The 27,118-nt window shown below is 43.1% G+C and overlaps 1 protein-coding gene across 2 annotated transcripts in view; it reads right to left on the bottom strand.

Annotated features, from left to right (window-relative positions):
* Positions 1–27,118, bottom strand: part of BRAF (B-Raf proto-oncogene, serine/threonine kinase) — a 1,813,806-nt gene that overhangs the window by 838,692 nt on the left and 947,996 nt on the right. For both annotated transcript variants that reach the window (XM_069628802.1, XM_069628803.1), the window contains exon 8: positions 10,733–10,892. In XM_069628802.1, coding sequence (XP_069484903.1) covers positions 10,733–10,892 — 160 coding nt within the window. The remainder of the gene's footprint in view (positions 1–10,732; positions 10,893–27,118) is intronic.

The raw sequence follows: 27,118 nt of genomic DNA, 5'->3' as shown, positions 1-27,118 counted from the left end.
AATACTGTGTGGAGCCGTGCATCCAGGAACAGTGCGTTCAGAGATGGTACTGCGCAGGACTTGGGACAGTTGATGGAGAATCCTACCGAAGTCAGAAGTTGGATGGTCTCCGCTGTGTGCTGGGTTGCCAGTGTGTGGGAGCGGGACAGGATGAGCCAGAAAGATTATGGGTGGGCACCACGTGTAGTTTGTTTCACAATTCGTATTAGGGTAAATATAGCAATTGGAGCATTACTTGAATCCTTAGCACAAGGTTACAAAGAATTATAATAAAGGAACTAGAAAACAATTCTAGCTCGAGGTGTGCTTTCGCTTTGCTCTCCAAAAGAGATGCTATCTGTTATTTCATCAATTCGTGCTTGCATTCCATATATTTGACTGGAGATATTAAGACATATTTTCAGTTTTTAATTGCTTGAAGGCAAAAAGTGCATCATAGAAAATAAATGCCATCATTAGGGTGACCAATGCATTTCGGACCGAGTCAGTCTTCAGGGCTAGGGCACTGATTAGTCGGCCAGCAGGCCGATATGCACAGTATCTGTAGGCGAGTTCTCTGCTTGCAGTTGTTCACCTTTCTAGCGAGTGTGAACGCTGTCTGGGTGAGCGGGACAGGATTAGCCAATCATCCAGGTAAGGGTAGACATGGATTCCCTTGTGGCGTAAATACGCTGCTACTGGGGACAAGCATTTGGTGAATACCCTCCGAGACGATTTCAGGCCGAAGGGGAGTGCCTTGAATTAGTACTGTCGCCCCTGGATGACAAAATGCAGGAACTTCCAGTGTTTGCAATGAATGGGGATGTGGAAGTACGTGTCCTCCAGGTCGAGAGTTTACAGAAAATCCCCTTCCTCCAGCTCATCCAGCACGTGCTGCAAATTGACCATCAACAACTTTTGGGATTTTAGGAACTTGTTGAGGCATTGCAAGTCTAGGATTGGCCGCCACCCCGCTGACATTTTCCACACTAGAAAGTATATGGAGTACACTCCGGCGCCCCGCAGGTGCTGATGGACTGGTTCAATTTCCCCGTTGTGTGGCATGACCTGAACCTCCTAAAGAAGCTGGGCCCTGTGTAGTTCTCGACACGCAATAGAAGAAATGCGGGGTCACCGGTCTTGAAATTCGAAAGCATGTCCCTGTGGAACAACGTCCAGCATCCATTTGTCTGTGGAGATCTTTCGCCACTGATCAACGAAGTTTGACATTCAGGCTTTTCACTGGGGTGCGGGTCATGGACCAGTTCAGGCCTGCTCGGGTGTCTGCGTCCTGGTTGGGGAGTGACGATGACGCTGGGTGCCACTGCCATAGGCCTTGGAGCGACCCCTGTAAGCCTCCTGGGTGGTGGGGCTTGAGGGCTGATAAGGGGTGGTGTACCCCTTGGACGATCTGGAGGCTCTCCCCTTTGGGTAGCAAAAGGACATTCTTCTCTGTTGCAGAGTCCCCACAGAGTGTGCCGTCTACTGCTATCCCAAACAGGTCATCCCCATCGAACGGCAGGTCGAGGACTTTGATTTGCACGTCTGTGTGGAAATTAGTGGCCTTTAGCCAACTTTGGCATCAGAGGGCCACACCATTCTCCATCTGGCGGAAGCCTGAGTCTGCTATGTTGAGCGTGACCGTGCAATGGTGTGGTCCGAAGTTACTTCTCCTTCCTGGAATACGTCCAAGGCTTATGCCTTTTTGTCATGAGGGAGGAAGTCAAGGATGGGCTCCATCATGAGGTAGAATATATATCCTAGTTCTAGGTTTAGAGGCCACTTATGGTAAATGTTGGGAAAAAAGAATTCAAACAGATTTAATGCTAGAAACTGTTGCTATTAGGACCTTTTTGGAATTACTAGACAATTTTGTATAAATGTTATATTGGAAATACCGTACTAATTGGTTTAATAATTAATTGTGTACTCACATAGTGCCGATAAATTATTTTTGAGAGTTGTGCAAGGTTAATTGCTAACCAAATTACACTAAATACTTATTCTGGAAATGATACCAACCATACATGTTGCCAATAATAGTATTGAACTTTAACAAAAATATCAAAAGTGGGAGATACTACCCAGCTGAACGCGCACCGCGCGCACACCGCAGAAGTACCGAAAAAGTACTGTTTCGCTGCTCGCGGTGCGCGCTGGGTGGGTAAGTTTAAACAGCTTTCTCTTGTTTATTTTTCTTTTTCTCAGCCTGCTCTTATGCCAATCTATGTCCCTCTAAGCCCACGAGTGCATTTACACCAAGGTAATGGTTAGTGGTCTTCGTAGTGGAGCCACGCTACATTCTCCTGTTCCAGCTAAACGCTCTAAGAGGAATCGCGCACTATTATCTAATGCTAAAAGGGGCATTTCTATGGAGACTACGGATATGGAGGACCCTGATACTGTGGTTCAAACTAAATCCGTTACTGAGTTCACTCCTTTGAACGAGATGGATTTTGGATCCAGCACTGATTTGGTAACTCCAGAGATATGTAACAATGAACCCAATGCCTTGTCTAGCATGTTGTCTTCTGATTTATGTATAACACTGCCCAATTCAATGTTTATTGCTGAATCAAATTGTTCAGGAGTTACTTATCCTAAATTGAGTAACCAAATAGGCAATCATGATACTAGCCCTCAGTTAGAACATGGAGAAATTATACTCCTTAATAAAAATCAGGAGATTGCTCTCCCGCTGGCCCTGTCAGAATCCGGGGAAAACACGAGTGCAGAGTCTTTGATTCCTCTGATGGTCGCGCCTTCTAGCACCACTGAGATAAATTCCAGCTCACCCAAAGGGTGGATGGATGACAGTGCTAACCTGGAGGATAGCATTGTGAGAGCAGATATTAAAAGGGAAATGGGAATTGAGAGCTTTAACCATCATTTGGCTGACTTCTCTACTCTTCCCCTAATGATTGAAACTGACCTGGGTAGACGTATTAGGCTTTCCCACGAACCTTCTTCCCCAATCTCACAAAGAAGATGCAAAGGGGATCTACCTACTTTGCCTACTTATGATCCATCCTACCCTTATTCTGCTCAAACCCAAGTATCCACATCATATGGGAAAGCTACAAATGGAGATTCTCCCTCTGTGCCTGGCTCTTCCAAGCTGCATTGTCCAGAACAACGGAACAATTCTCCTGTGGCTACAAAACAGCAAACTGTATTGCCCAATGTTACACTTCATCGTGATCGCTTTCATCCACCTCCAATAGAAGATACTAATCTTATTCATGACTCTATTCACACATTGAATTCTCAACCTCAAATGGAACTACCATTCAATCCAGAAGCGTTTCCTATCATTACGCGTATATTGAACTTACTTGATAAAGGTCATGAACGCACGCATGAAGAAGTCAGGTTTCTTCATTTGCAAAATACAGAAATATCTTCTAAAATAAATAAGATAGAAGGCCTGTTATTCGCATGCAATACAATCTCTCTCCTGAGTTCTAATCATACTACTCCTAATATTTGCAGTGACAAAGGTACTCAGACAAAAACATATGCGGAAATCGTAGCTGATCCCCCAATGCCTTTGCATTCTCCATCAGGGTTTCAGAAATGTAAGATGGAACAATTAGTGGAAACAAATGCGGCTAACATTGAGAAATTATTGTCTGCCTTCAAGGAAATTCAGTCAACTTTATTACTAGTCACTAAATTAAACAACGACGCGGTCCAAAATACAGTTGAATGCCCTAAACACTCTACTCCAGATAGTCCTTCTGCGCTCACTGATTTACTTGCGCTCTCGGACAATGTGACTGATCTAGATTTGGCATGTGACAAATCAATTGCATCATTATCGTCTGGTGAAGTTCTCCCAATGGTCCCTACGAGAAAACAAAAAAGAGCACAACAGAGAGCTGAAAAAAGAAAAGCGGCCGATAAAAGACTTAAAAAAAAAGTAGAAAAAAAATCTAAGAATCAGAGTGCTCCTAAACCAGATCGTCATAATTCAAACATAAAAGAAATATGTAATCTGTCAGGCGGGGAGGGTACCATTGACTTGAATCAGCTAAATGCGGAATCCAAAGCGGTGCTCAATCTTTCTGCACCACAGCCACTGATTCCTAATTTATCTGATGCATGTGTAAAAGAGGCTCGCCTAAAATGTAACAAACAAATGTGCAAACAGTCTCCGAAAAAAAAAAAATTGCAAATGAAAAGTAACTCATGTGAGGAAACGGAATTGCCCTCCTCGGTGTTCACACTCGAAGAGTCGCATTTGACTGTAAAACAAGCTACGCTCTCTAACTTCTATCCTCTGCTAGCCATAAAAAAAACTGACAGAATCATTCAAGGTGCATGCAATGATGCAATTTTGAAAAGTCCGCGAAATTCACCGACACACATGCCAAAAGTGGCTGTGTCCAATTCGGCTGAAAATCCAAGCAGCAATGTTGAAAGTTTGGGGAAAAAAAAAAGAGATCGATCCACTGATTGAAAACTCAAGTCGGGAAATGCAAAGTGAGAATTTAACACCGATCCCTCCAATTGCGAACAGTTCCCCATCACCAGAGAGCAAAAAGGTAACAGCCATGATTAACACAGCCGATGAACTAAAAGGGACTGTCGTTATGGGATGGGAGAGCAATGTTGAATTTCATGGTAAGGCAAAGCTAAACCGGTCTTACTTTATCTCAACTTTGCAAGCTGTCCCGGCCTTGAGATTGATCAGATCCAACGATATTGATTGGATTACACTTGCATCTGCAAACAATAAAATGATTTGCAGATACAATTCTCCATTAATCTTAAAATTGATCTGGGAACAAAAGGTGGATCTACTTTCCATAGGTCTAGTACCAACATTATTTTCCAATATTGACGACGCAGAAAGCTTCGTCAATACCCAGATTCCTGTAGTTCAAACCCCTTCTGCATTGAAAGATCAAGGGGTAGCCTTGGACCTCGATGCAAGTACCCTTACACAATTGATGGCAATTGTATCTGCTCTCAAGGGAATACAATCTGTAGGTACTACCGCAGCCGCACCTAGCTCCAACTCTGGAGTACTAGGACGATCCTAGCTTGGGGGATCTTTTGATTGTGTCCTGGAATTCCTGCGGTCTTAACAACTTCCGGACATGGACCAACAAAAAGAATCGTCCTCAGCCGGATGTTGTCTTTTTACAGGAAACAATGTGCCGCTTTCCATTCTCAATTGAGGGTTTTTATGTTTTCTCACATGCGGCCTCACAGGGTTCTATGGGACGGCCTTCAGGAGGAATTGCTATTCTAATTAATACTTTAACCAAATGTGTTGCTAAATATATATGTTGCACTCAAAGCCTAATGGCTGTTGAATTAACACTCGCGAATCCGTCTAAAGATGTACTACTGTTGGTTTGCATTTATTGGAACAAATTGTCTTCCCCTCTCGATACTATCATTGATGAAATGAACTCGCTATTAGTAGCAGCATTTGCACGAAATTCAGCTCTCAAAATAATTGTTGGTGGTGATTTTAATGCACTATGTTATGATTTACTATTAAGCAAAAGGAATCTGGTTCCCAGCCATTCTCTTGATTCTGTACGAAATGGACAAACTTGGCTTGAGTTTTTTTTGGAATGGGACATTCAATCAGCTCCCGTAATATTAAATCCATTTAACTTCTCGTGGCATAGGGGTAATTCTAAATCTTTGATTGACTTTTTCTTTGTATCAACATGTCTATACTCTTTTATTAAACCGGTTATTATTTCTGACCCTGAACTTGGGGATCATATGTTAATTTGCCTATCTATTCAACTACCTATTGCACGTTTTGACGCTATGCCTAGCTTAACTTTACTCGAATCTGATCGACATTTATTATCTATACGATGGAATCCGAAAGTGTGTTGTAAACTGTTGCAAATGATTGCGGCGGATCCGTTCATCACTACTGACTTCCATGATTGTTATTTCTCTCTACGTAAAGCTGAAGAGCTCAATATGAAACGTATCCAATTCCACCTAAAAAAAATTGCCCTGTCTAAATGGTCCACTACCGAATCTAATGCAAATCATATACATAAATTCAATAAGTTGGTTGCTGACTCAAAAAAAGAGAAGTACAAAAAAATCAGGGAGATTATGAGATCTATGTCTCCCTCCCTTTGTAGGTCAACCGCGCTAAATCGAACAAAACAAGTCCACAAAAACAGAATTAAATTTCGGAAAATTTCCATGTACATTGCCGACAATCAAAATATGATGCATCACCTATTAAAATATAATACCAGGCAATCTTGGTCATTACTACGCTCTTTAAAATCAGGCCAACAATCTGATCCGCAATGCGTAATTTCTGATGATGCGTGGACTAACTTTATAACACAAAAATTTAAATTGCCCGACCGCTTTTCTTTTGTCAAAAATCACTATCCAATGTTCATTCGTAATACAAGAACTGGATGGACGGTTAATGACATCATTGATGTAATCAACAAACTTAACAACTCCAAAGCAGCAGGTCCAGATGGGCTCCCCCGTGCGTTTATAAATCGGATCCCCTTTTTTGGGCATACATCTTAAAGATCCGGTTTGATCTGATTTTACAAACCGGGGAAATTCCTTTAACATGGCACTCAGCTCACATAATACCCATCTATAAAAAAGGCCCCCCTGAACTACCATGCAATTATCGCCCCATTGCACTTACTAATGCTTCATCTAAAATTTTCTCTCTTTTACTCCTGCAGGAGCTTCAAACGTATATCACACACAATAACTTGCTCTCAATATTCCAGGTGGGATTTAGAAAGTTCATTGGCTGTCCTTTGAATGCAACAATTCTTGCGCATCTCTATGCACAGATGAAAAATGCACACATGGGGCCTGTGTATATGGCCAGTCTGGATTTGACAGCTGCATTTGACAGCGTAATCCGAGAAATTCTCTGGGCCAAACTGATCGAAATAGGAATCCCTTATTCTTTGGTTGCACTGATCGCCCTGTTGCACCTCAAGACCTCTTATCGAATTCGCTTAAATCGTAATGGTGCTTTAACTAACTCAATCAGCACCGAAATTGGCGTTAAGCAAGGATGCAGTATGGTGGCAGTTCTATTCAATTTATACCTATATGGGATTGACTCTCTTTGGAAAGATCAGTATGTATTTCCAGCCAAGTTGGGTGCACTCAGGCTTGATTGGATCGGTTTTGCAGACGATCTCCTCATTTTTGACCGCACCCCGTTTGGCCTTCAGAACAAACTTGATCTATTTGCTAAATTCGCTCACAATCTGAATCTCACAGTCAATCCAACTAAATCTTCAATTCTTACCTTTTATGATGGGCGATGCAAAGCAAACAAATTCTCATGGCTCTTGCAAGGAGTCGAACTCTGCTATACCTCATCCATCCAATATTTGGGCTATCCACTGGTGGATTCTTATTCTTTAAGCATGTGGCAAGCATTTCTTAATAATAAAGCTAAAACTTTAGCCGCTTAGATGAAAATCATTTTCCATAAATATTGTTTATTTTCTTTATTACCTCTTATTCATTTTTACTTACTCAAAGTTGAACCCTGTTTATTATACCCTTTGGATATATGTTTACATGAAATTGATTCTTTTCTCGATACAATACAGGGAAAAATGTGGAAGTCTGCCCTGGGTTTAGCTCAATCCATTCCAAATGTTTTTATTTGCCACGAAATTAATTTGTTGCCTCTTTCTGTAAAAAGAAATTGGCGAAATATAAAAAACTATACTAAAATGTTGGACCCTCCGGCAAACTCCTTATATCTTAAATTGAATAAACTACTTGAAAATCCGAGTATTCACTCACTCAAAGTATTCACAAACAAATTAAATGCAATTCTAAATGCTATTGATGAAACCCCCGAAAGTATGACCTTGTTGCTTCCTGCTCAAAAAAAAAAATATGAACTCTACTTTTGGTGTAAGCTTACAGATAAAATGGGAACTTACCCATCGTATTCTGAATATAACCAATTTCGTAGAAAGTGGGGTGATCGTGCATTTTATTTGATTCAATTTCCCTCTGCGGTTGGCAGAAAACTTCTAATTCGTTTTCGCTTGAATCAATTTCGAACTCTATCTAAAACAAAAAATTGGAATATATCATCTCAAACCGGCTTTTCCACTCTATGCCATTTTTGTGAAGCCTTGGAGGCAGATGAAACGCTTAAACATATGGTCATCGCTTGTCCCTTCTTCTCACCATCCCGTAATAAAATTTTTAATCTAAAGGCTCAGTTTCAAACAGATACTAGTATGGAAGCACTTTGGAACCGTTGTATGTGCAGTACTAGTTTGTCATTTAATTTGAAATTGATAGAATTATTGTCAATTATTGAAGCAAAACTGAATGAACTTGCTACACTTTCGATATAAGAATTTGAATTTGATGTATTAAGCACAAACTACTGTATAGAAATATTATTTTTATAAATCTTATGTATGTTTTAATTCATTGTTAAATTGTTATTGTGCTGGATGTTTTATTCTTTATCTTTAATGATTGTAAAGGTTTGTATAAACCGAACACAATAAAAAAAATAAAAAAAAAAGTGGGAGATATTTCCCAGCTCTTCATAATTATTTGTTAAATTACATATGTTTATATTTATTTAGCTCAAAACCATCTTAAGAGTTGCCAAAATACTATGCTTCACTCCGAATTGGTCCTCATGAGACAGGATGACAGAGCTGTCCATACATGCTGAACCATGATCCTGTAGATCATGTTATTGCCCCAGGCACCTGCAACCCACAGTTCTCCATATTTCTTAAGATTAAGACTCCCCATGATCCCTCGTCATTGGCTATGCTGGCTAAGGTTGATGCAAGTTGTAGTCCATAGCTTCTGGAGAGCCAAAGGTTACAGAACTCTATGTTAGACAATGACCAGATAGATGAGAGGATGGATTTTTAGGTTTTGTTAATATATCATTGCTCTCAAAATGATCATCTTACAGACTTTCTCCATATTTGTATATATATATATATATATATATATATATATATATATATATATATATATATATATATATAAACAGATAACAGGGTATTTCTAGGAGGGGCCATGTAAGCTGTAATGTTTTTCGAAGGTTTCATTCCATCTCTGCCTGAAGTAGTGGAGGAATTCCACAAAAGCTTGCAAATATACTAAATGAATGACTAGTTAGGCTTAACATATAATGTTGACCCAAAAGAAATCAAGGAGTTGATACCTTAATTAAGCTAACTAGTCATTTATTTTGCATATTTGCAATCTTTCGGGGAATTCCTCCACTTCCTCAGGCAGGGATGGAAAGAAACCTTTGAAAAACATTACACACACAAACACACACACACTCTCTCTCTCTCTACAGTTTGTATACATTTCCAACAACACATTTGTTGGGATGTGTTAATTTAAAAGATTACAAAAAGTATATTGCATTCTATGTTACTGTTATTTGTATACTTTTGTTTGCCTCATTGGTATTTTGGAATACCCCTCAGGAAACTTTGTACTTTGTGTTATTCTCTTAAAACAGGTGACAGTCATTCTACTGGTATCTGTGCTGAGCATGATCACTCTGCATTGACATTTCAGTAAATATTTGACTAATCAACAACATTGCTGTAAGGCAGTGTTCTTTAAAACCACACTGGCCTCTGCTTAATCTACCAAATGCTCTGTCCCCATAAGGGGAGAATTCAGAGGAGCTGTGTATATCATCTAGGAATGGAAGACTCTCAGTAGAAAATCGCAGAGGATAACTTTGGTTATTTTCTGCTTCTCCCTGTACTCCCTCAACCCATCAGGATACAGTGTATCCCTTCATATTTCTCTGCAGGAGTGTTTTGGAGGATCTGGAGTCTCTGAATGATGCCCTTGCTTGTTGGCAGGAAGAGTATATTACCATAGTCTAATTTAGCTCTGAATATGACAAGAGCAATGGTAGCACAACTAGCTCTGGATAGGAACAGGCGAATCTGCACTAGCATCATGAGATGGTAACTAGATTAACTAAGAATGGATTCGATAGGTTTGAGTCAAGTATAACAGCAACATATTTTACATTTATCTTAACAGGAACCCTTGCATCAGATACTGGAAATATAGAATATGAGGTTTTTCACAAAGGGTTGATAATGCTTGCGACGCATCCCTTTCCCCCAATCACATTTCTATCAAATGTTCATGTGCGTCAAGAGATTCATCATACAACTTTTGTTCCCGAACCCTTCGCTGGATGGGGAAAAGGGATATGGCTAGATATCCAGAGGGCCTTCAAATTTTACCTTGACCCACCCCTGATAGCTATAACTCTCCATTTGGCCTTCAATGCCTTGGTGAGATGTGTAACTGCTTAATTGTGGAGGAAGTGGACAACTGCTATCACTGCAGGCCCACATTGTGCCAGGAATTCTTGTCAGGGCTTTGAGGTTAAGAAAAACATACCACATTATATTTCTCAAATTATCATTCATACAAATATTTAACTGGCTTGAATTGCTCATGGTGTTAGGCAAGGTGTTGATTTCATTTGCATGTCATCGCCTGCATATTATCAAAGGCGTGCCAGTTATCTTTTTGATGTTTTACAAATAAGAATGCATTAAAAGGTCACAAAATAGCATACACAGGAAACTTACACCCCTTTCTGCTGACGGTCCCTATAGGGTCAAACATATTAAGAGTAAATATTATTAAATAAAGAATACCTCTGCAATAAGATAACTATTTTTATACACTTGATATCCAATGGCTACGGAAAGACACTTACATCAATATTAACAGGCTCGATTGTGTTGATATGTACATTGGGTGCTGAAGATGATCGGTCTCTTTGGCCAAATTGATTGCGGTGGTCTTCATCCCCTGGTCGAAAAGGCTGCGGAATTGGAATTGATTTGGAAGGGGAAATACTAGAGAGAGTTGGATGTCTGAGAAACAAAAGGCAAAGGAAAAAAGGTAAACATTGGGAAAACATTTCTCCAAATAGTTAGCGATGTCTGCAGAAATATTTACCATAAAAAATGCTTTCAAATATTGAGCCCTCAAAGTCAACACCACCTAATGGAAATCATGCTAAAACATTAGTTGGAGAGTGTGAGGAACTACTGGAGGGATACAGACTTCAGACCCACCGTGCCCTTGTAAACATAAATCATTTTGAAAACATATTTCCAATCATTGCATATGTCCATATTGCACAATTTATAGAAATATAGCATATCTTAAAAATAAATGTGAAAGCATTTGTTCAAACGTGCATAAATATGCAGTCCACAGAGATGCAGGGTGGGAGGAAAGTAAGGACATTTCAAAAAAGTAAAAATATGAAAAGGAAACAATTTTTTTTCGTTAGATGTCGTTATGGGTAAGCAAAAGTACATATCTCGAGGTATCCTATATACTAATTGTTAAATTTGTTCAATCATTGTTTGCATAACCAAATTCCACTTCTATTGTTGTATTCTTTATGTCAAGATACATCCAATATTGCTGTAATATCGTCAATGCATATTGATGTTAATTTAAGATATGTTTCAACTAGGAGGGATTTAACCCGTGACAAAGGTGTGCACTACCCAAGACTGAGACTATAAGAATGCAACTATGGTAAGAGGTGGTGTCCCACCATTGAAATATATTGAATGTCACTAGGCGTATATTTTGTTATTGCTGACAGCGGTGAAAATCGTTATATTTATGCACTGACGATATTACAGCAATATTGAATGTATCTTGACATAAAGAATACAACAATAGAAGTGGAATTTGGTTATGGAAACAATGCTAGAACGAATTTAACAACTAGTATATAGGATACCTCGAGATATGTACTTTGCTTACCAATAACAACATCTAACAGACATTTTTTCTGTTTTCTTGTATTGCTATTTGCCATTTTGAAACCTTTACAATTAGATGTTTACATATACATATCTGGGAACAAGCCACAAATACTAATGGTCACCAATGTTGCATTTTTCATTTAAAATGTGATCCAGCCCATCATGGCCTACATAGTACATAGATGGATAGATACCTAAGTGGATTGCCACAACTAGTCAAATGAGAATGAGCAGTAAAATGTTCCTGTATGTATACTTCAGAATTATTATAGTTCTTCAGAAGAACAATAAAATGGCAAATTTCAAGTAATCATAAAACTGTCAAGTTAAAGTCATACTAAAATATAGGATTATCAAGGGTATATCATTGTAGAAATATAGAAAAGGAGTGGGGATAAAACCAATAGGCAGTCCTAGGGATAACACCAATATGCAGTCCTATTTAATCTCTGTATTTAAGTGGGTAGTGATAGAATTTAACAATCATCAAAAGTGTTTTGTTGGATGAACAGGATGGTGAATGTGATGGGCAGGAATTCAGTGAGAGACAAGTCAGTCATAGCAGCTATGGCGTAGACCAGGTACTCCTACTGGATTAATTAAGGGGAATTTCAAAGCAGAGCTTGGAGTTTCTCAAACACTGAAAGGGTGTCAAAGAAGGAAGCTGATACAAAGGTGGAATGGTGATTATAGACTTATTTGTGCATAAAGAGGCTGTCATTGTCTTCTAAGAGGGGTTCCCTGCCTCAAAACTAATACTAAAGGGTCCGCCAGAATGTCCGTCAACATGGACTCCACCATCCTGTGTTACAACCTACTTCAATCCATCACACTAAAACGAAAGGCTAATCTAACAGAAATATCGTCCTGCAGGAGAAGGTCTCCTTTCTCCTGATGCTCAGATAGTGTTCAAAAGAATGTTCTCTTGCAACAAAAGTGGCAAGGGGAATGACTGCCTTCCCCTGGCTTGCGGGTTTCCCACAGCCTTTATACAATCCCACGTCCAGGAGAATGGCTCCCTTATTCTGGTGTAGATCCATGCAGTTTTCAATAAAACCATGGCGAATTACTGCTTTCCCCTGGAGTCTCTAGCACAACTCCCAGATTGGGATCAGGAGAAGGGCTCCCTTCTTCTGGTATTGCTTGGCACAGTTCACAACAAGTCCAGGGGGAAGGACTCAATTCCCCCGGCATCTTTTGAGTATGTTCCAAGAACTTTAGCCCCTTCTCCTGGTGTCTAAAATGTTCTCTCTTCAGCTTGATGTATACTTTGCCACTCTGGTTTGGTGTTAGCAAAGTCCCAAATCTTTCTTTGTTGGTCACTGAGCTTAGTATCACTACTGCAATGAGGATGGTCTCCTTGCTTGCTCAGTTCCCTTTTGTTGGGGTCCTAGACCCGACTCTGGTGGTCAGTGGGCTCATTACCACCACTGCGACGAGGAAGCTCTCCTCGGATGCTGGGTTTGCCGGGTTAGGGTGCCCAACCAGTCTCTGGTGGTCCATGGGCTTATTGTCATCACTGCGATGAGGAAGATCTCCTCTTATACTGGTTTGTAATGGTTAGGGTCTCCGACCCGTCTCTGGTGGTTAGTGGGCTTGTCACCACTGCGACGAGGAAGCTCTCATTGGATGCTGTGTTTACAAATGTTAGGGTCCCTGACCCATCTATCTACCCCCCCCCCCCGTGTCCCCTGCAGGTCTCTCGCACCTCCCGTTACCATACGAGGGATTTCGGCATGCCAGCGGGACTTCCTGGGACTGGGGTTCTTCTCTCCAATGCACTGGGCTAGTGACATTCTTTATCATTTGCAAGGCCTGTTCTGTGTTACAACAATAAATAGGTTTACTTTCAATAAAATGGCTCTGAACAGTGGCAAGGGCTATGGAATGTTGGGGAGTGACAATATTCAATTGGCTGTATCCCAAGTGATCGTCCTTGTCCCCAGAGGAGGAGTCTCTCCACATGAGGTCCTCCCACATTAAACCACCCCTAGGGGCACTATTGGGTAGCGGCTGCACCTTCCAAGCCTCATGGCAAAGGGCTCCCCTTTGGGGAGAAGTGACGACACCTTGTGAATCTTCATATGCCCTTCCCCTAATGCTGCTGGCTTCCCCACCTCCCTCTAATGGAAATCGGGAAAGGAAATTGACATTTCCCTGTTCTTTGCCTCGTCTGTGCTTTACATGAAAACAGAAAGGCTGGAGATCAAGGAACCAGCACATTATCCGTGAGCTTGTTTATTTCCTCAGACTGAGCCAGTTGAGTGGAGAGTGGTCGGTTATTAATTTGAATTTTCTACCTTCTGGTAATATTTTAAATAACCCACCGCTCATTTGATTGTTAGGGCCTCACTTTCAATGGTGGCATAATGTTTCTCCCGAGCAAAGAGCTTCCGACTGATGTATAAAACTGGATGCTCTATCCAGTCATATTCTTGGGATAAACCAGCTCCTATCCCTACCTTTGAAGCATACCTCTGAAGGATGAACTCAGGCTCACTGCATAAGATGTGTTTAAGCATATTAAAGCTAGCCTGATCTTCCTTCTGCCATCAAATGTTTTGCGGCTCAGCATTTTCCCATAGGTCTCTTTTTGTCTTTGGGGGCTGCAGTGTTTCCTGCACAGCCCTGACTTTATCTAGTTGGGGTTGGACCAGTCCATTTCTCACAAAAAAAGTCTAGATTTGTTTACTACCGACTGTGCTAGATGACACTTTTTGGGATTAGCGGTAAGGCCAGCTTGCTTCAAAGCACAAGTGATTTCATACAAGTGAAATAGGTGCCCCTGCAAGGTTTTGCTGTGGATCACAATGTCGTCGAGATATGCGCCGCAGAAGTGGGAAAGGGTTGCAGTAGCTGGTCCATCAGATGCTGAAAGGTTGCTGGTGCCACATGAAGTCTGAAGGGAAGACCTTTGAATTGAAATAGTCCTCTGGGGGTGGAGAAAGCAGTATTTTCTTTATCAGAAGGATTCAGTGGCACCTGCCAATAACCCTTGGTTAGTTTAATTGTGGAGATAAAGACAGCCAATCCCAGTCCGTCAATTAGGTAGTCAATCTGAACATTGGATAGTTGTTGAACTGGGACACAACATTCCACTTCCAGAAGTCTAATTAAAATCTCCACAATTTATCTGGTTTGGCCACAAGGACTATTTGAGGTGACCATGGACTCTGATGGTTCAATATATCTGCAGCAAGCATTTTCCCAAACTCCTGGAGGATTATTTCCTTTCTTGCCTCTGGAATTCGTTAAGGCCTCAGATTAATCACTTTGCTTGGGGGTATACAAATGTAATGTTTAATCCCGGTTACTCGTCCATTTCACTACTGAAAATATCCAGGAACTGATCCAGTAAGTCGTGTCTTGTTGTCGCCCAGGTAGATCAGAGGGGACCAAACTACATTCAGATGTTTCTTCAGATAACAATGTAGCCATTAGGACAGAAAGAGATTCTACCGGGTCCTCCATCCAGCCCTTTAGGAGGTTGATGTGGCAGATCTGAGTTTTAAGCCTTCTGTCTGGCTGAGCGACCTTATAGTTATAAAGGCCTGTCCTCTAATATTTCATAAGGTCCATACCATTGCAAACACATTTTGTGCTCTGAGGTGGGTAAGAGGACTAACAATTTTTGTCTGATTGAAAAGGACTGTAGTACTGCCTTCTTATCGCAATGGGTCTTGACTTTCTTGGCCCGCCCTAGATGTTTTTGGACTAGTTCCTGCATGATGGTCATGTGCTCTTTATGCATTTGGGCTGCTTGGGACATTGGTAACACTGCCTTCCCAGATCTCCCGGAGCATGTCCAGTACATCTCTGGGGTCACATCCGTAAAGGGGCTCAAAAGGACAAACCCCTGGCGAGCCTTGGAGGCGTGTGGGCTTTTCTGATGGCAATTATTTTAGAACTTTCTTTAAGGTTTCATTAAAATGCTCTACTAAGCCGTCTGTCTGAGGATGGTAAACAGAGGTGCATAGGGGTTTCATCTGCAAGATTTCGTTCACTTCCGTCGTCATCTTTGAGATAAAGGACTCCCTTGATCAGTCAATATTTATCTCGGAAAGCCTACCCATGACACAAAAGGGATTAGATGTTTAGGAATCTGCTGCTAGGTATTATTTTCCAACGGGAAGACGTCCAGATACTGGGTTGCATAATCTAGAATTACTACTTATTCCCTAGTTTGGATGGCTCTAATGGTCCCAACTACATTCATGCCAATTCTAGAGGACTGTACCTCTATTATAGGGTGGGGTTGTAGCAGTGTAAACCTCTGGCAAAGAAAACCTTTTGATAATCTGTGCTTTTGCCGTTCCCAAGTGTCCGGAAGTCAAGTGGGCATGAGCCATTTCCAGGACAATCCTCCTATGACTTCCAGGAACGACAATATGGGTCCTGGTTACACCTTCTGTTTAAGATCTCCCCTATAAAGAAGGCCTTGTTCTAGAAAAAAAAGCCCCCGCCTTAAACCTTCCTTCCTCTTTGGGCACTACTTTTAGGAAGGCTTCTGACAGAATAGGATGTTTTCGCTGAGTGAAAGCTCTCTCGATGGGATGTTCCTCCGACGTATTCCTTATCTTTGATAATTCGTCTCCAGCTTGCTGGCCTCTGACATTTTTTTCAGCAGAGGGTGTTGCGCATCGACGTCCGTCGAGTTGATGTCCCTCTACAGCCACCGTATCAGCGCCGACATCACCATGCCCATAAATAGCCACGCGCAGCATCCGTTGCTCAGTTCCGTTTTGTAGCATTAGATAAGTCATGCCTGAATTGGTTATTGACCTTGAAGGAGCGTAAGCTGCAACCACAAGGGAAGTATTACTGCGGGGATGGATGGGAGGGGCGATAAGGAATACGTCGGAGGAACATCCCATCGAAAGAACGTTACCAGGTAAGAAGTAACTTGTTCTTCGAAGGGATTGTGTCCTCCGACGTATTCCTTATCTTTGATAGACTCCCATAGCAGTGTTGTGTAATTGGAGGTGGGAGTAAAAACGGCATGTTTCCTTTTAGGAATGAACAGAATGTAATACTGCTTTGCCAAACCTAGTCTCTTGACTAGAGGAGGAATCCAGGTTGTAAAATCTTGTGAAGGTATGTGCGGACGACCATGTGGCAGCCGCACATATATCTCGAACCAGAACTCCTCTTTGGAGGGCTGAAGAGGCTGCGATACCCCTGGTTGAATGAGCCCTAAGATTTTGAGGAGGCTCTTTCCCTGCTAGTTTGTAACATTCCAGAATGGCCAAAATAATCCATCTGGAAATGGTCTGTTTTGTTATCGGTGAGTCCCAATTTGTGCCCTGAGTAACCTACGAATAGTTGGTCTGCTTGCCTAATCCTAGCAAGTCTGCCGATGTAAAAGCTTAAAGCCCGCCTTGGGTACAGCCTGTGTAGCCTTTCTTCCACTTTACCCGGATGGGGAGGAGGATAGAATGAAGGTAATGTAATTTTCTGAGTGATGTGGAATTCAGAAACCACCTTTGGGAGGAAATTAGGCTTCACCTGTAGGACAACTTTGTCTTTATGAAAATTTGTATGAGGGGGTGTACAAGATAGAGCTTGTAATTCGCTCACCCTTCTAGCAGATGTTAGTGCCACTAATAAGACAGTTTTAAGGGTGAGAAATCTTAGCGAACAAGAGTGGAGTGGTTCGAAAGGAGTACCCATCAGGAAATTTAAGACTAAATTTAAGTCCCATAAGGGAACTTGGAATGGTCTTGGAGGGTAGACATTAGTTAATCCCTTTAGAAATTGTACTACTAAGGGTAATTTGAAATACGATGGCTCCTCTGCAGTGCGCTTGAAGATCGATAGCGTGCGAGATAGCCCTTGATAGTGCCAACTTGAAGGCCTGAATTTGCCAAATAGAGTAGAAAGGATAACACCGTTGGTGTACCACATGAAAATGGGTCGATATTCTCTTCTCTACACCAGCTGCAAAATTTGTTCCAATGGCAGCGGTATAAAGACTTTGTTGCTGGCCTTCTGGACAAAAGCAACACCTCCATAACGTCATCAGGGAGGTCCCAATCCTTGTATCTCAACCTTTCAGAAGCCAAGCGTGAAGGTTGAGGGTTCTGATGTCTGGATGGAGAACCTGACCTCCCTTCTGTGAGAGAAGATTCTCCTTGAGTGGAAGGCGAATAGGAGGGCAGATGGACATGTCCAGAAGGTCCGGGTACCATGTTCTCCTGGCCAAGTCTGGGGCAATTAGGATCATGGTCCTCCGGAATCTTCTCAACCTCCTGATCATTTGAGGAATGACAGGGACTGGTGGAAACGCGTACAAGAGTGGAAACTCCCAGTCCACTATGAACGCGTCCCCTAGAGCTCCTCTCGGGGGAAATTCCCTTGAACAAAACAGATCGCACTTCCTGTTGGTACTGGTGGCGAACAGATCCACTTGAGGGGATCCCCAAAGGGTGAAGATCTCCTGAAGGACTTCCTGAGCTAGTTCCCACTCGTGGGAGACTGTGCCCTGCCTGCTCAGAGCATCCGCCGTCAAGTTCTTCTCTCCGGCTAGGTGAACTGCCGATAGAGAGATTCCTTCTTGAATTGCCCAAAACCAGAGCTGCATTGCCTCTCTGCACAGTGGCAGTGATCCCACGCCTCCTCTTTTGTTGAGGTAGTGCATGGCCACTGTGTTGTCCGTCATTATCAGGAAATGTTTCCCCGTACTGATGGAAGGAAAGCTTTCAGAGCTAGTCTGATCGCTCTCAGCTCCAATAGGTTGATGTGTAGTCTGGACTCCGATGGAGACCAATGATCGCTGATGGTCAAGTCGTTGGCATGAGCTTCCCACCCCGTGAACGAGGCGTCCGTGACTTGTGTTATCTCCGGCCATCGTTGCCAAAACAGTTCTCCTTTCAAAATGTTCTCTCGATAAGCCCACCATTGGAGGTCTCGGGCTACCATGTCCGGAATCCGAAGGAGAACTGTCATTTCTCCTGAGAACTGCGACCACTGTGTTCTTAGTGGCCACTGGAGCGATCTCATTCTCAGGCGAGCCTCTGGCACAAGGAAGATGCAGGATGCCATGAGGCCTAGCAACCTCAAAAAGTCGAAGGCTGGGAGATGTTGGGCATTTTGAAACTTCGTGACCATCTGCAGAATATCTTAAGCCCTCACCTCTGGTGGCGAGGCTTTTCCCAGAGAAGTGTCCAGGAGCGCTCCGATGAACTGGAGGCTCTGTGATGGTATCATCTGTGACTTCTTTAAATTGAGAGAGAAGCCCAGTTTGTGAAGGAAGTGGCAGACATAATGTAGCTGGATCTGAGCTTGTTCCGAAGATACAACCCTGATCAGCCAATCGTCCAGGTAGGGGTAGACGTGAATCCCTCCCTTCCTTAGACTTGCCGCCACTACCGACATTAACTTGGTGAAGACCCTCGGGCTGAGGTCAGCCCAAATGCCAGAACTCAAAATTGATAATGAGAGCCGCCAATTGCGAACCTCAGGTATTTCCTGTGTTTGAGATGGATTGGCACATGGAAATAAGCATCTTGGAGGTCCAGAGATACCAGCAATTCCTGGAGCTGGAGGGCCTGAAGGATCTGAGAGAGAGTTACCATCTTGAACTTGTCCTTCCTGAGGAACTTGTTCAATTCTCGTAAGTCCAAGATAGGTCTCAGTCCTCCGTCTTTCTTCGGGATGAGAAAGTAGGGGGAGTATCAGCCCTTGGTGCCTCTTTCTGTGAGTTCTTGAACCTCTATGGGTTTAGTAAAGAGAGCTGCTTCTAAGATTCCCTGGATGATTTTCTCCCCAGTTTTCACATGGTATGTTTGCTTCCCATTATTCTGCATTAATATCTTTATGTCGCCCCAGTACTCTGGGTCTATTACTCCAGCCATTACGTCCAAGCGATTTTTCCAGGCTAAAGTGGATTTGGACACCAGGCCGAATTTGAGTACCCTTAGGAGGTGACAGAATTAGTCCTGTGGGGGATCAACTGGCGTTCTCCTACTTCTTTAGAGATATCCCAACTACTGTGTAAGTCAAAACCTATAGATTTACTAGTAGCTAAAGTGGAACCAGTGGCCTGACTGCTCAGTTTGAAGTATTTCATGGTTTCCCAATTCAAATCAGTTGTGGAAGATGCCACTCTGACACCATATATAAGGGTCTTGAAAAAGGAAACTGACATAAAAGGTAGCATGGTGGTGGTTATAGACTTATTTGTGCATCAAAGGGCCCTCACTAGCCCCATCTTCTAAGAGGGGATTCTATGCCTCAAAACGAATACTAATGGGTCTGTCAGAATGTCAGTCAACATAAACTCGGCCATACTGTGTCACAACCTACTTCCATCCCTCACAATACAACTAAAGGATAATCTGACAAAGTTCCTTCTCTTGGAGAATGTCTCCCTTCTCCCAATGCTCGGAGAGTGTACAAAAGAATGTTCTCTTGCAACAAAAGTGACAGGGGGAATGACTCCCTTCCCCTGGCTTGCGGGTTTCACACAGCCTTTATACAATTCCACGTCCAGGAGAATGGCTCCCTTCTTATGGTGTAGATCTATGCAGTTTCCAATAAAACCAGGGGGAATGACTTCCTTCCCCTGGCGTCTCTTGCAAAACTCTCAGTTCGGGGCCAGGAGAGTGACTCCCTTCTCTGGGTATTGTTTAGCACAGTCCACAACAAGGCAAGGGGGAATGACTCCCTTCTCCTGACATCTTAGTATGTTCCATAACTTTAGCCCCTTCACCAGGAGAATGACTCCCTTCTCCTGGAGTCTAAAACTTTCTCGCGCACAATCTTCAACTCTGTTTTGGTGTTAGCAAAGTCTCAAATATTTCTTAGTTGGGCACAGGGCTTAGTATTGCCACTGCAATGAGGAAGTTCTCCTTGCTTGCTCAGTTATCTTTAGTTAGGGTCCCGGACACTTCTCTGGTGGTCAGTGGGCTTATTACTGGTACTGCGACGAGGAAACTCTCCTCGCATTCTTGGTTTCAAATATTTTATAGATTTATATAGCGCTGTAGCCAGGAGGCATCAGAGCTCTAAGAAATTACAAATACCAACAAACAAGAAAAAGAAAGGATCATAACAGTCATTAAAAAAGAAAGAAAATTGAACCAGTCTCTTAATCAACTAAGATTGAGGTTTGAGTAGACCCTGGGCAGATATAGACATATACTGAGATAGTACGGCAGGTTACTGGACCCACATCCTACCAGCACAGTCTCTGTTCTCATGAGTGCACCAATCATTTAACTCCAGTCTCTGTAAACCCTTCAGGTCATTACTTCTTATCACTCCTGGCCCGGTTCTTTGCCGAAGCCATGCCAGCACTTTGTTCCATAGGGTGTCTTTCAGTTCTATCCCACAAGTCTTCTCAATATTTGTGAAGATAAAATTCCTCTGGTCCATGACAAAATCTCTGGTAGTCTTTTCTGAAGGCAACAGCATAAGAGATTCTAGACATAACCTGGGGTGTACAAACTTTCACTTGCCTGCAAACTCCCAAGAAGTCATTCTTAAATTTAATTTCAGCAGCTGAACCTACTTTATTAAGAACCCTCATTTGCTTACTTGCTTGCGATGGTGGAGCTAACATAGCCATAGGAGGGGTACTGACTTCAAGTGTCGGTTCTGGATACACGTTGGTTATATCTAATTGGCCATTAGTCTTGCAACAGCTGACCACCTTGTTCAGGTGTTGAGACCCCTACAGTTGGTAAAACAAAAACAGTTTGACAAGATACATCTAGTTTGACCGGGCGATGTTCTTCTTCACATTTATCCAGTGTGTCCATCCAAATATAGAAATCGGAGAAGCTGTTGCAATGATTCAACTCCTTAGACATGCTAGCCTTGACATGTGACCATTGTTCAGTTGTCTAAAGCGTCTGAGGGTCTTCTTCCGCAACACACAATGATTGCGCATTAGGCGGCACAAAGCTGGACTTAATTTCAAAGTCACAGAGGGAGAGTGAAACAGTAGGAGCAGATACCATTGCGTTGATTGGCAGATTTTCAGGGTTAACTACCCCTACATTTACCCATTCATGCATTTGGCAGGCAAACTCTGTAGCACCCTTATGGATGTCTTTGGCGGAATCAATATCTAGGGGTTATGTTAGATCTCTGTGTATAATTTCTCCCTTCCACATGAACTTAATACCAGCGCTATGGAAATACAATCCTTGTTAGAGCCTGGAGAGGCCGGCGAATTAGCCACAGAAAAAGCAGACGAGATGTCAAGGCCAGAAACACATTGGTTGCATTTACGCGAGGTCAATGTTTTTTTATTTGTGGCCTTCCTTTTTGTAACAGGCATAATGCCCTAGGAACAGCATACGCCGTTATGATACAGGTTTAGCGAAAATAATGTGTTGTTGTTCTAGGGGAGGTTAAATACCTGTAACAAAGACTTCTTAACTGGTGTCAGAATGAAAGTCTCGCAACACCAGAGACACACAACCTCCTCGATCATCAAGACCACCAGCATGGGGCGAGGCACGCAAGAGAGGCGGGCTGAAGTAGCTACAATCGGCAGTGCTGGCTCTTCGTCTGACAGCCTCCAACTTCCAACAGCGTCCGGCTCGAGGAAAAGAGCCTACAGGCAAATGAAATGTCAAGCCGCACTGCTGTATAGACACTCGCATCCGACGGGAACGTTACCTTCCCAAACTCAATAGTTGGGGTCTTCGACACTCTCTGGTGGTCCGTGGGCTTATTGTCTCAACTGCAACGGGAAAGCTCTTCTGTTAGTCCATCGTCTATCTTTATACAATGTTGCTAGTCCCACCCTCGTGGATTGTAAAATTCCTTTGTTTAAGTTGATAACTTAAACCTCATGCCTCCTCTGGGCCCCCTCGTAGCAGTACTACTACAGTCAATGACCTTCCTGTGTCCTGTGCTCTTCTTCGTCCTAGTACTTTTGATTTTGTCTCTATCCCCAGTTTTACAACAATACATAGGTTTACTTTCAATAAATTGGTTCTGAACAGGGGGCAGGGCTAGGGAATGGCCATATTCTATGAGCTGTACCCCAGGTGATTGTCTTTGTCCCCAGAAGGTTATGTGAGAAACCAGACAGTGTCTCACCCACTAGTCCCCGGGGATCTGTATCCAGGTGGCCAGGACACAGCCATCGCTTTTGAATCCAGTTCCTGGAGGTGGGCCAATGCGGGAGGATCAACTGGGTGAGGGGTCTTTGGGGAGTGGGAGTGGGACACTGGATGGTAAGACGCTGTGTCCCCTTTCCTGTAACACCTTTGCCCCATCCTGCCGGGTGGGCTACTTAGGAACTCCCTTTCCCCCCTGCCCCTTTCACAACACTAACACTTTCTCATGGACAACCCGCTATGAAAGAATACAGACTAACACCTGAGCTGTATACCGGACGTGTCCCAATACAACGGTCAGGCAGGCAATTACTGACCACCATGCACAAATGACTTCCATTACACTTCCCCACACGGATAAAAGGCAGAGCACGAGAGCACACTCTGGGCGAGGCAAAGCACACAAGGAAACAGCAGTTCCAAGACGGCAGTTTAACATGAGTAGAAAGACGGCGAAACTGAAGGGGATCACAAGGAGGGAAGTTCCCTTAACCTTTTCGACAAGGAACTGTTATTTTCATGAAGCCTCGAGAATAGAAACCGTTAGACCAGGAAACCAGGCTGAAGAATCCTGCATTGTGTGTCGGAGGTACCAGGGGCCCTCCAGTTGAAGGCAGGGAGAATCACCAGCAGCCGTGGTACTGTCCTAGGCTCCGACAACAAAGCAGCATCAGGGAAATCAACACAGCTGGTGAGTTGGGGAGACAGTTACAAGACCGGTCTGTGTTGAAGCCAAGGTTGAAAGCATCAACATTGTATGGTGAGCGCTGGAACGAACATTGTATGAAGCGCGTGTGATAACCAATGCGAGTAAAGTTGAACTGCAGATGAGTGATTGTTAAAGGTATCGTATATCCTGGTTTCAAAGTTCAGAGTGGTCGGACACGGCGTGCGTGCTCAATCAAAGATCTCTGTAAGGTGTCCAGCTGAGAGTTGGCAAAAGTGAAAAAGTGGCAAAGGATTGTAAATCGAAGTGGTCCTGCAACAGGTGAAGCCAAAGCCTGTGCACAATCTGAAGTCTGATGTAAAAGCAAGTTTATGTTACAATAGATAAATTGGTCCAAGCCTGGCAGAGGGAGACCGATTGAAGAGGTTGTGTTAGAACGGATCTGACCCTGGTAGAGGGGGATCCAGGGTGAATCATGAACCACCCGAGAAATTGGATATGTGGAAATCCTAAGAAAATACAAACTTTGTGCTAAAGTGGATCTGAGCACAGCGGAAGGGGGGTGGAAGGTGAACAGTAAATCAACTGAGAAAAGTGTGCTTAGCAGAATCCTGGAAGGAAAGGATGTTTAGTTTTTGTTTGTTGCATCAGGCCTTCTGAAAGAAGAGACTTTGAATGGCAAAGAGACTTTGGCACAGAAGGCCATGATGTTGAAGTTTTGAACTGCACCCTGTGCTACAGAAGCCAGAGACTGTGCTAAGCTCGAGTGTGCCGCCTTATCCCGTGCTGAAAGTGCAGGGAAGGGAAGCCAATGGCTTGAATAACTTGACATATCATTTTTTGAACACTTTCCCTTTTGCATAACATTTTTTCCGACACGATTTGTATTTAGAGGTAAGGATTGGCAATAGGTTGATTAGTATAGGCCCTTTTATTTTGACAAGACATCACTGGGACTGCGCTATTATCATTTGATGGTCGTATCTTGCTCCCATCTTTAGATTTAGGATTAGATAGGCCTTTTTCAATAAACACCCTTGAACTGTGGTCACTTGTGTCTGTCTTACTGTTGATACTAAGCCTTCCTTACAGGGAGTCCCCGACCATGAGGTCCTCCCACATTAAACCACCCCGGGGGGTGGGGGGGGGGGATATTGGGTAGCAGCCACACCTCCCTAGTCTCATGGGAAAGGGCCCCCCCTTGGGGAGAAGTGACGACACCTTGTGAATTGTCACAACACCCAGAAACCTCATCAAGTATTAGGGGGAAAACAAGAAAACAACCATTTCAGAGACCCTGCCCCCTTTGTGGGGTCACAATAAATATTCTGGGTCTCACTTTACTGTTAGTCCCATAGACTTTTTCCAGGTTTTTGGGAATTCCAACTTCTTTTTGCCAATAGTGAAGCTTCGTCCAAAGCCTCATTGATGGCTAGATTATTTTTTAACGTGCTGCCATTAGTAGCCCACAATACTACCTTTTCATTGTTATTTCCAAGGTAATCTTTTTTTCACACGGTGAGTGTTCTAACCCAGAAAGTGTGTTGTATCAAAAGCTGGTGGCAACCAATTAATTTTGGTTGTTTTGGTTGCAAAGCAGTGTAAACCTTTTATGGCATTGGATGTCACTTGCTCCCTGAAAAGAACAATAATAGTCATCGAGTCATGTTTTTAAGTCCTATGCCTTGGCCATTTCCTTTTTAGGCATTTCTGGTTTGCTTTTATAGCAGGAACAGCCAATTTGGCTTTTGTGCCTATGTAAGTGTTGAACCAGAGCTCACAAAGGATCCTTTCTATGAATAGGTCCAGTTCTGACTAGGTGAGGGTTTTTCCCAGGAACTTGAATCGACATCCATATGTATGTCAGCAAAAGTCGAGCTTGGCTGGCCTCATCTAATGGAGTAGCCACCAAAACTTTCAAAGGTGTATGGTTGATGATTGGAAGGTTGGGATAGACCCCAGCCCTGTTTGAGTGCATATCTGAAGGCACCACAAAAAATTCACCAAAACCAACCTGGAACTAGGACCTGTGTAACTGAAGGGCTAAAACTCATTGCAGAGGCTGTTCTGCAGTATCCTGAGCATCCAGAGGCAAAGCTCTTTCATTCTTCCTTCCAAGGGAAACCAGTGTAAGGCTCTTCCTCTTTCTGATCCATTAGAAAAAGCTGGATCCACTGGTCTGGTAGCTGTGATTGTTCATCTAGAAGCTCCTGCAACGTGTAATCCACTGGAATAGAAGTAGGAGGCACTGCTAGATGCTGGAAACCGAGCGGCCTGCTGTCTGCTGCTGTTCACAAGTGCTTGTTCCTTTGTGAGACATCCTGGTTTGTTCCTCAACAGTTTCCCTTCGAGACCGACCATCTTGCATAGTCCTTTGAATTAACCAGAGTGATCTCTGACCTGGTTTTAAAGCATTCACCACTTTGCTTCCTCCCTGCTGTTGTGTCCACACGCTCAGTGGGCTGTCCAAAGGGGCACAGAGGGATCTTCCAATGATGCTGATATTTTCCTGGTCCAGCCATCTCCAGGCATTCAGCTTGTGTCCCTGATGCAGGAACCAGCACAAAAGCCATAACTAAACCCCAACACCAGAACTGACTTGTTATTCATCGACTTCAACCTCTTACAGAATCTTGGGCTATATGCTGGGGGTCTTCAGACTTTCATCCTGTTGCTGGTTCAATTTTTTCAAATGTTCTGTGCCAAGGTGCTCTACATACAGTCCTTCCTGGGCCCGTTACCGCGACTTTCATTCAATTCAAGTTCATCACGCTTTCTGACCATCTTCCTTTCAAGGGCATTTGGTCGACAAATCTGGTTAGGAATCTCCTCTGGTGGGGTCCTCCATTGTCGCACGCCTTAAGTTTCCATGGTCTAAAGGTCCTCCTGGAATGTGGTAACATGTACTTAACCATTACCTGTAATCAGGACTTTAGTACAGACTTTGTCCTGTTCATTTCTACGGGCAAACGTTTCTAACCTTAATAAACTAAGTATCGGATAATATTATTGTTAAGCTTATATAAATGTCAACTTAACTTGAATACTTGTGTAGATACAGGGTCAGCATTTGTAGGGCAAATGTACTTTTTTTATATACCCCGATTTCCATTTTTTAAGTACTGACCTGCATTGTAAATATTTTCTAATATTCGTATATAAAATTGTGTATGTTTTTCATATTATACTGAGTGAACCTTCCTTAGGGCAGGAGCCCAACATCCGTCAAGCTGCAGGCGCGTTAAAGGGCGCGTTGAGTGTCTACTGCAGGAGCCGCTACACTTCCGCACCAGTCGCGTCAAGCATGCTGCATGGAGGATCGCCGCACAGCAAAATTCGATTTTTTTCCCATCCTGGGAACAGGCTTGGTTTGCCAGTTACCCTGGATATCTGCATCCCACCCACCCCAGCCCACATGGAGCCGTAGCTCAGTGCTCCCCCGTGTGTGCCGCTCCAAGGACTGATGGTTTACCTCTGGTTCCCTAGCAACCACAGCATTCTGTCTGCCTATAGGGCGCAAGGGTAACCAGTAGGCAGAAGCCGGTCCCCCCCACGCCAAAGGCCAACCA

The sequence above is a fragment of the Ambystoma mexicanum genome, chromosome 12, assembly GCF_040938575.1.
Source record: "Ambystoma mexicanum isolate Mex_15411 chromosome 12, UKY_AmexF1_1, whole genome shotgun sequence".
In the NCBI taxonomy this organism is placed as follows: domain Eukaryota; kingdom Metazoa; phylum Chordata; class Amphibia; order Caudata; family Ambystomatidae; genus Ambystoma; species Ambystoma mexicanum.
The sequence above is the reverse complement of the archived record's forward strand: the minus strand, read 5'-3'. Positions and strand labels throughout refer to the sequence as shown.